This window comes from Trachypithecus francoisi, unplaced genomic scaffold, assembly GCF_009764315.1.
Source record: "Trachypithecus francoisi isolate TF-2019V2 unplaced genomic scaffold, Tfra_2.0 Lachesis_group14, whole genome shotgun sequence".
Classification (NCBI taxonomy): domain Eukaryota; kingdom Metazoa; phylum Chordata; class Mammalia; order Primates; family Cercopithecidae; genus Trachypithecus; species Trachypithecus francoisi.
The window spans coordinates 17,432,108-17,442,683 of NW_022681459.1; the positions used below are offsets into that span (position 1 = coordinate 17,432,108).

A 10,576-nucleotide genomic window follows, 5' to 3' on the forward strand; every position below is an offset into this window, starting at 1 on the left:
AAACCCTGACAGTCCTGAGCATCCTTCTGCTATTCTGACTACTCTGACTTGTTTCCTACCTCATTTCAACAGTGTCTTCTACTTTGCTTTTCTCCACGAGTACATATTGTTGTTTTCATATTTATTTATTTTTCACTTTTGTTTTGATTTCTTTTTTCTATATATTAATTTTTTTAAAAAATTGTTCAAGATAATATCTATGTCTAGTTATCTCTCAATTCCTTTGGCTTACTTTTATATAGGCCCTCGAGACTGGACTTACAAGCACTGATTATAGTAAATAACAGACGGCAAACTATTTTGGAGAGTATGAACCAATAAGATTTCTGCCTCTAGGCCATTAACAAAAAATATGAATGCATTGCTATCCCCATCCAAGACAGAAAGAATTTCCCAGCCAAAACAGGAGCAGATGTATAAATCATGGGCAGAGAAAATAAGAAGGGTTTTCCTGGCCATACTGGAGTAGGCATTAATCACATACTGTCATAGCATTTAAAACATAAATGCATTTCATTGACGCAGAGCTGTAAAAACAAAATGAGTTCTACCATAAATGTAAGATGAAGGGTGTTAGTTAACTGCAATTACAAAGAAGATTACTAAGTTACTTATATGCAAAGGTGGGAGCTCAAATTTGTGAAGGATGACCCTGTAAGGTGCCACACCCACGGCTGAAAGTATATAAATGGTCCTGTCCAGGAGTGGCATCCAAACTCAGAATCTTCTCAGTGTAACTCAGCTGAACTCACATCTCCTGTCAACATGTCCTACAACTGCTGCTCTGGAAACTTCTCCTCCCGCTCCTTTGGCGGCTACCTGCGCTACCCAGCCTCCTCCTGTGGCTTTTCCTATCCCAGCAACCTGGTCTCCAGCACTGACCTCTGCTCTCCCAGCACCTGCCAGCTGGGTTCCTCTCTCTCCAGGGGCTGTCAGGAGACCTGCTGGGAGCCCACCAGCTGCGAGACGTCCTTTGTGGAGTCCAGCCCCTGCCAGACCTCCTGCTACCGCCCCAGAACCTCCTTGCTCTGCAGTCCCTGCCAGACGAGTTACTCTGGGTCTCTAGGCTTTGGATCCAGCAGCTGCCGCTCCCTGGGCTATGGATCGAGGAGCTGCTACTCAGTGGGCTGTGGGTCCAGTGGCTTCAGATCCCTGGGTTATGGAGGCTGTGGCTTCCCTTCCCTGGGCTATGGCTCTGGATTCTGCCGCCCAACCTACTTGGCTTCTAGGAGCTGCCAGTCTTCTTGCTACAGACCAACTTGTGCATCAGGCTTCTATTATTGATCATCTTGTTAAATTGCTAATTTTGTTGGCCAATGCCATTAATGCCTCTACTCATAACCTTTATTGTCTTCATCATGTACAGAAAGAATTAGCCTCTTATTCTCTAATTATCAAGTTCTCAGTTTGTCTTTGGCCCCAAATACTGGCTGGTAGGCTTCATCTGAAAAACTGTAATTAGAGTACTAGCTCAAAATAAATCTTGAAGTACACATTAAAAATCGAATTTGTATTATTCGATTTTCTTCCACAATTTATAAAAAGTCAAATCATTTTAATCCAATAAATCCATTGGTCTCATACTCAGCTATGTTTGTCGTGGTTTTTTTATTGCTAGGTTTTGGTTGTGATGTATTAGGGGATTATTATGTAACAATTGGTGTTTATATATACAGGAATAGGTTTGAAAATCATATGAAGTTTGGGATTCAAACAAACTTTTGGGGGTCTCAGAGATTTCTGTTACTCAAACTACAGGTAGCGGAAGTCTACTAAATATACAGGCTTTTATTCATTAAAATCTCAGAATCAGGAATTAGCTTGATCCCTTATAAAATGTGGATTCTTGTGTCTATGCCAACAAGTATAAGGTAGCAGACTAGTTGATATTTATATCAGGAATCTGCAGAGAAAAAAAATTTAGAACTATATGGTTATAGGTACACACAAAAGAAAAATTAAACTGAAGACAAACCAAAATGATTTGAAGTAACTTTTGAAGTCACCCAATATTTATTGGTAATCATGATCAAATGCCTGCATCTCACTGATGAAAATTCAATATGATTCAATTATCTACATATGTGTAATAAGGGATACCATGAAACTTGAATGGAGGATTGATATTCCACCTTGGTTTTTATTCATGTTTCACACTAAGTAAAGCTGAAGATAATAACCCTTTGATATCATCAGAAGTGATAATTTAATTCACATCTGAGCATAAAATTAGAGAAATGTTATTTCTCTTTTTTGTGGTAGCATTCTTTGTTTTCTCAGGCAAAGTAGTTCCAGAAAAAGGTAAGTGTGAAGATAAATAGATTTCAATAAGGAACCTAAAGCTGAGAACAAAAAAAGAGTTCAAACAATGTTCGATAACTATTCCCATTCATTATTCCTTTAGACAACAGCTGTTAGAGAAAGTGATCTATTACACATGTAAGTTATGTTAAATGTAAAAATATGAAGACACAAAGATGATAAGGAATGTAGAGGGAAAACTTATTCTATGATATCTTAAAGGAGCTGCAAATTTTTGACTTGCAAAACCAGAAATATCAGAGAAGAGAAATCTGGGAAAATTAGACACAATAAGCAAAGCAGAGAGGACAGAAAATCTTTGTGTATTCAAGGAATGGTAGGAAATTTAGCTCAGTTACAGTTACAATGCAAAGTGATTTCATATGGTGTGGTAATGACAAATATGGTCATTCAAACTACTAAAACAGTCTTGAGATAGGGTACTTTTTTTTTTTTTTGACAGAGTCTCGCTCTGTCACTCAGGCTGGAGTGCAGTGGTGCTATCTCGGCTCACTGCAACCTCCACCTCCCAGGTTCAAGTGATTCTACTACCTCAGCCTCCCAAGTAGCTGGGATTACAGGTGCCCGCCACCACTCCCGGCTAATTTTTTTATATTTTTAGTACAGAAGGGGTTTTGCCATGTTGGCCAGACTGGTCTCCAACTCCCGACCTCAGGTGATCCGCCCGCCTCAGCCTCCCGAAGTGCTGGGATTACAGGTATGAGCTGCCACACCCAGTCGAAATTGGGCACTTTTACTCCATTTTCTCTTCTGTTCTAATCACTTATGTGCTTTTAAAAAGAAATCTCTTATCCAATGATTAGGTTCATACCTAAGGGTATTAGGTTCATACCTAAGGGTAAATAACTTAAAATCAAATGCTCAAAAATGAAAAAACTATTTATAACTAATGTCTTTTGTTTAGAAAATCTAGACAAGGAAAATACATGTGAAGATATACAGAAATTATGAGTGCCAAAATCTAAGAAAGGTCTTGATAAATAAACAAACAGGAAGTCATAGAATTCATGACTACTTTTAGAATAAGAATGTTATTAGATCCAAAAGAGAGGTTGAAGTACAGTCCCAAATCATTTCAGTACTTGAAAAGGTTAAGAGGATATAGGAATACCAGGGCTCTTGTTCTATCCTGCCAAAATCAAATTTAAATTCCTCCAGGAGGAGGAGAACATCACAGTGAGCTCCAAATTATTTCTTTACATGATAAATATAGATACAAATGTAAATACAGACACCTATTTATATATAGATATAGATAGCATTGCAGATATAGTTATATCTAGATACACATGAAGACACAGATATTGTCTGGTATCCAACAAAAATCTACCAGACTTCAGAAGTTAAGAAATTTCTAAATCCAAAATATAGATATATGTAGCAGAATTAGGATCACAAGAGCTTCAGTAAATGAAAATATTAGACATAAATGTTAAATAACTACACTTGACATGCTTAGAGAATAAAAAGATAGATGAAAAATTTTGGCAGAGTACTGGAGTATATTAAAAGAACCAAAAAGAGATTTTAAAATTGAAAAATGTAATAAATTAAAATATTGAATTGGTGAATGGATTAAAACAAAATTAAACATGGCTAAAGAGATAATTAGTTATTGTTCAGTAGAATATATACAAACCAAAAAAAAAGAAAAATTATTAAAATATTTAAAGGAGTTTAAGAGACTATGGAACATGAGTAACAGTCTAACATAGTTGCTATTGGAGTCCTAAAACAAAATTGTGTGTGTGTGTGTGTGTGTGTGTGTGTACATATGACTAGAAATAAGTCCACATATCACTAAATCTAAGAGAAGTTATATGTAATAGAAACAAATTAACAGGGGATCCAAAGATAATTTTTGAATAGAGGAAAGATCACAAACATATAACCAAGAACTACTAAAAATCCCATGCATGATAAATGTGAAGACAAGCCCATAACTAGGCATATTGAAGTCTCACTGAGGAACAGGAAAGAAAAAGAAAAAAACAAAGCAGCCACAGGTGGGAAAAAAATTTAAAAAGAAATTTACCTTCATCAAAGCAACTGAGATTAAAAGTTAAATTTTAAACAGAAGGAGCAAGATGGCCGAATAGGAATAGCTCCAGTCTCCAACTCCCGGCGCGAGCGACACAGAAGACCGGTGATTTCTGCATTTTCAACTGAGGTACTGGGGTCATCTCACTGGGGAGTGCCGGACAATTGGTGCTGGTCAACTGCTGCAGCCCAACCAGCGAGAGCTGAAGCAGGGCGAGGCATTGCCTCACCTGGGAAGCGCAAGGGGGAAGGGAATCCCTTTTCCTAGCCAGGCGAACTGAGACACACAACACCTGGAAAATCGGGTAATTCCCACCCCAATACCACGCTTTAAGCAAACGGGCACACCGGGAGATTATACCCACACCTGGCCGGGAGGGTCCCACGGCCACGGAGCCTCCCTCATTTGCTAGCACAGCAGTCTGCGATCTAACTGCAAGGCAGCAGCGAGGCTGGGGGAGGGGCGACCACCATTGCTGAGGCTTAAAGTAGGTAAACAAAGCTGCTGGGAAGCTCGAACTGGGTGGAGTTCACAGCAGCTCAAGGAAGCCTGCCTGTCTCAGTAGACTCCACTTCTGGGGACAGGGCACAGCTAAAAAACAACAGGGGAAGCAGCAGAGGCCTGTGCAGACACGAATGACTCTGTCTGACAGCTTTGAAGAGAGCAGTGGATCTCCCAACACGGAGGTTGAGATCTGAGAAGGGACAGACTGCCTGCTCAAGTGGGTCCCTGACCCCTGGGTAGCCTGACTGGGAGACATCCCCCACTAGGGGCAGTCTGACACCCTACACCTCACAGGGTGGAGTACACCCCTGAGAGGAAGCTTCCAAAGTAAGAATCAGACAGGTACGCTCGCTGTTCAGCAATATTCTATCTTCTGCAACCTCTGCTGCTGATACCCAGGCAAACAGGGTCTGGAGTGGACCTCCAGCAATCTCCAACAGACCTACAGCTGAGGGTCCTGACTGTTAGAAGGAAAACTATCAAACAGGAAGAACACCTATACCAAAACCCCATCAGTACGTCACCATCATCAAAGACCAGAGGCAGATAAAACCACGAAGATGGGGAAGAAGCAGGGCAGAAATGCTGGAAATTCAAAAAATAAGAGCGCATCTCCCCCTGCAAAGGAGCGCAGCTCATCGCCAGCAACGGATCAAAGCTATTCAGAGAACGACTTTGACGAGATGAGAGAAGAAGGCTTCAGTCCATCAAACTTCTCAGAGCTAAAGGAGGAATTACACACCCAGCGCAAAGAAACTAAAAATCTTGAAAAAAGAGTGGAAGAATTGATAGCTAGAATAATTAATGCAGAGAAGGTCATAAATTAAATGACAGAGATGAAAACTATGACACGAGAAATATGTGACCAATCCACAAGCTTCAGTAACCGACTAGATCAACTGGAAGAAAGAGTATCAGCGATTGAGGATTAAATGAATGAAATGAAGCGAGAAGAGAAACCAAAAGAAAAAAGAAGAAAAAGAAATGAACAAAGCCTGCAAGAAGTATGGGATTATGTAAAAAGACCAAATCTACGTCTGATTGGGGTGCCTGAAAGTGAGGGGGAAAATGGAACCAAGTTGGAAAACACTCTTCAGGATATCATCCAGGAGAACTTCCCCAACCTAGTAGGGCAGGCCAACATTCAAATTCAGGAAATACAGAGAACACCACAAAGATACTCCTCCAGAAGAGCAACTCCAAGACACATAATTGCCAGATTCAACAAAGTTGAAATGAAGGAAAAAATCTTAAGGGCAGCCAGAGAGAAAGGTCGGGTTACCCACAAAGGGAAGCCCATCAGACTAACAGCAGACCTCTCGGCAGAAACTCTACAAGCCAGAAGAGAGTGGGGGCCAATATTCAACGTTCTTAAAGAAAAGAATTTTCAACCCAGAATTTCATATCCAGCCAAACTAAGTTTCATCAGTGAAGGAAAAATAAAATCCTTTACAGATAAGCAAATGCTTAGAGATTTTGTCACCACCAGGCCTGCCTTACAAGAGACCCTGAAGGAAGCCCTAAACATGGAAAGGAATAACCGGTACCAGCCATTGCAAAAACATGCCAAAATGTAAAGACCATCGAGGCTAGGAAGAAACTGCATCAACTAACGAGCAAAATAACCAGTTAATATCATAATGGCAGGATCAAGTTCACACATAACAATATTAACCTTAAATGTCAATGGACTAAATGCTCCAATTAAAAGACACAGACTGGCAAACTGGATAAAGAGTCAAGACCCATCAGTCTGCTGTATTCAGGAGACCCATCACACATGCAGAGACATACATAGGCTCAAAATAAAGGGATGGAGGAAGATCTACCAAGCAAATGGAGAACAAAAAAAAGCAGGGGTTGCAATCCTAGTCTCTGATAAAATAGACTTTAAACCATCAAAGATCAAAAGAGACAAAGAAGGACATTACATAATGGTAAAGGGATCAATTCAACAGGAAGAGCTAACTATCCTAAATATATATGCACCCAATACAGGAGCATCCAAATTCATAAAGCAAGTCCTTAGAGATTTACAAAGAGACTTAGACTCCCATACAATAATAATGGGAGACTTCAACACTCCACTGTCAACATTAGACAGATAAATGAGACAGAAAGTTAACAAGGATATCCAGGAATTGAACTCATCTCTGCACCAAGCGGACCTAATAGACATCTATAGAACTCTCCACCCCAAATCAACAGAATATACATTCTTCTCAGCACCACATTGCACTTATTCCAAAATTGACCACATAATTGGAAGTAAAGCACTCCTTAGCAAATGTAAAAAGAACAGAAATTATAACAAACTGTCTCTCAGACCACAGTGCAATCAAACTAGAACTCAGGACTAAGAAACTCAATCAAAACCACTCAACTACATGGAAACTGAACAACCTGCTCCTGAATGACTACTGGGTACATAACGAAATGAAGGCAGAAATAAAGATGTTCTTTGAAACCAATGAGAACAATGATACGACATACCAGAATCTCTGGGACACATTTAAAGCAGTGTGTAGAGGGAAATTTATAGCACTAAATGCCCACAAGAGAAAGCTGGAAAGATCTAAAATTGACACTCTAACATCACAATTAAAAGAACTAGAGAGGCAAGAGCAAACACATTCAAAAGCTAGCAGAAGGCAAGAAATAACTAAGATCAGAGCAGAACTGAAGGAGATTGAGACACAAAAAACCCTCCAAAAAATCAATGAATCCAGGAGCTGTTTTTTTGAAAAGATCAACAAAATTGACAGACCGCTAGCAAGACTAATAAAGAAGAAAAGAGAGAGGAATCAAATAGACGCAATAAAAAATGATAAAGGGGATATCACCACCGACCCCACAGAAATACAAACTACCATCAGAGAATACTATAAACACCTCTACGCAAATCAACTAGAAAATCTAGAAGAAATGGATAATTTCCTGGACACTTACACTCTCCCAAGACTAAACCGGGAAGAAGTTGAATCCCTGAATAGACCAATAGCAGGCTCTGAAATTGAGGCAATAATTAATAGCCTACCAACCAAAAAAAGTCCAGGACCAGATGGATTCACAGCTGAATTCTAACAGAGGTACAAAGAGGAGCTGGTACCATTCCTTCTGAAACTATTCCAATCAATAGAAAAAGAGGGAATCCTCCCTAACTCATTTTATGAGGCCAACATCATCCTGATACCAAAGCCTGGCAGAGACACAACAAAAAAAGAGAATTTTAGACCAATATCCCTGATGAACATTGATGCAAAAATCCTCAATAAAATACTGGCAAACCGGATTCAGCAGCACATCAAAAAGCTTATCCACCATGATCAAGTGGGCTTCATCCCTGGGATGCAAGGCTGGTTCAACATTCGCAAATCAATAAACGTAATCCAGCATATAAACAGAACCAAAGACAAGAACCACATGATTATCTCAATAGATGCAGAAAAGGCTTTTGACAAAATTCAACAGCCCTTCATGCTAAAAACGCTCAATAAATTCGGTATTGATGGAACGTACCTCAAAATAATAAGAGCTATTTATGACAATCCACAGCTAATATCATACTGAATGGGCAAAAACTGGAAAAATTCCCTTTGAAAACTGGCACAAGACAGGGATGCCCTCTCTCACCACTCCTATTCAACATAGTGTTGGAAGTTCTGGCTAGGGCAATCAGGCAAGAGAAAGAAATCAAGGGTACCCAGTTAGGAAAAGAAGAAGTCAAATTGTCCCTGTTTGCAGATGACATGATTGTATATTTAGAAAACCCCATTGTCTCAGCCCAAAATCTCCTTAAGCTGATAAGCAACTTCAGCAAAGTCTCAGGATACAAAATCAATGTGCAAAAATCACAAGCATTCTTATACACCAGTAAGAGACAAACAGAGAGCCAAATCATGAATGAACTTCCATTTACAATTGCTTCAAAGAGAATCAAATACCTAGGAATCCAACTTACAAGGGATGTAAAGGACCTCTTCAAGGAGAACTACAAACCACTGCTCAGTGAAATAAAAGAGGACACTAACAAATGGAAGAACATACCATGCTCATGGATAGGAAGAATCAATATCGTGAAAATGGCCATACTGCCCAAGGTTATTTATAGATTCAATGCCATCCCCATCAAGCTACCAATGAGTTTCTTCACAGAACTGGAAAAAACAGCTTTAAAGTTCATATGGAATCAAAAAAGACCCCGCATTGCCAAGACAATCCTAAGTCAAAGGAACAAAGCTGGAGGCATCACGCTACCTGACTTCAAACTATACTACAAGGCTACAGTGACCAAAAAGAGCATGGTACTGGTACCAAAACAGAGATATAGACCAATGGAACAGAACAGAGTCCTCAGAAATAATACCACACATCTACAGCCATCTGATCTTTGACAAACCTGAGAGAAACAAGAAATGGGGAAAGGATTCCCTATTTAATAAATGGTGCTGGGAAAATTGGATAGCCGTAAGTAGAAAGCTGAAACTGGATCCTTTCCTTACTCCTTATACGAAAATTAATTCAAGATGGATTAGAGACTTAAATGTTAGACCTAATACCATAAAAACCCTAGAAGAAAACCTAGGTAGTACCATTCAGGACATAGGCATGGGCAAGGACTTCATGTCTAAAACACCAAAAGCAATGGCAACAAAAGCCAAAATTGACAAATGGGATCTAATTAAACTAAAGAGCTTCTGCACAGCAAAAGAAACTACCATCAGAGTGAACAGGCAACCTACAGAATGGGAGAAAATTTTTGCAATCTACTCATCTGACAAAGGGCTAATATCCAGAACCTACAAAGAAGTCAAACAAATTCACGAGAAGAAAACAAACAACCCCATCAAAAAGTGGGCAAAGGATATGAACAGACATTTCTCAAAAGAAGACATTCATACAGCCGACAGACACATGAAAAAATGCTCATCATCACTGGCCATCAGAGAAATGCAAATCAAAACCACAATGTGATACCATTTCACACCAGTTAGAATGGCAATCATTAAAAAGTCAGGAAACAACAGGTGTTGGAGAGGATGTGGAGAAATAGGAACACTTTTACACTGTTGGTGGGATTGTAAACTAGTTCAACCATTATGGAAAACAGTATGGCGATTCCTCAAGGATCTAGAACTAGATGTACCATATGACCCAGCCATCCCACTACTGGGTATATACCCAAAGGATTATAAATCATGCTGCTATAAAGACACATGCACACGTATGTTTATTGCGGCACTATTCACAATAGCAAAGACTTGGAATCAACCCAAATGTCCATCTGTGACAGACTGGATTAAGAAAATGTGGCACATATACACCATGGAATATTATGCAGCCATAAAAAAGGATGAGTTTGCATCCTTTGTAGGGACATGGATGCAGCTGGAAACCATCATTCTTAGCAAACTATCACAAGAACAGAAAACCAAACACTGCATGTTCTCACTCATAGATGGGAACTGAACAATGAGATCACTTGGACTCAGGAAGGGGAACATCACACATCGGGGCCTATCATGGGGACGGGGGTGGGGGGAGGGATTGCATTGGGAGTTATACCTGATATGTGACGAATTGATGGGTGCTGACGAGTTGATGGGTGCAGCACACCAACATGGCACAAGTATACATATGTAACAAACCTGCACGTTATGCACATGTACCCTAGAACTTAAAGTATAAAAAAAAAAAATTTAAACAGAA

At 39.6% G+C, this 10,576-nt stretch overlaps 1 protein-coding gene across 1 annotated transcript; it reads left to right on the top strand.

Annotated features, from left to right (window-relative positions):
* The first annotated feature begins 660 nt into the window (after window positions 1-660).
* On the top strand, window positions 661-1,587 carry LOC117095670 (keratin-associated protein 13-1). The gene has a single exon (XM_033232276.1). It carries the CDS (start codon window positions 766-768, stop codon window positions 1,282-1,284), a length of 519 nt encoding a protein of 172 aa, XP_033088167.1. The 5' UTR covers window positions 661-765; the 3' UTR covers window positions 1,285-1,587.
* Window positions 1,588-10,576: the final 8,989 nt, after the last annotated feature.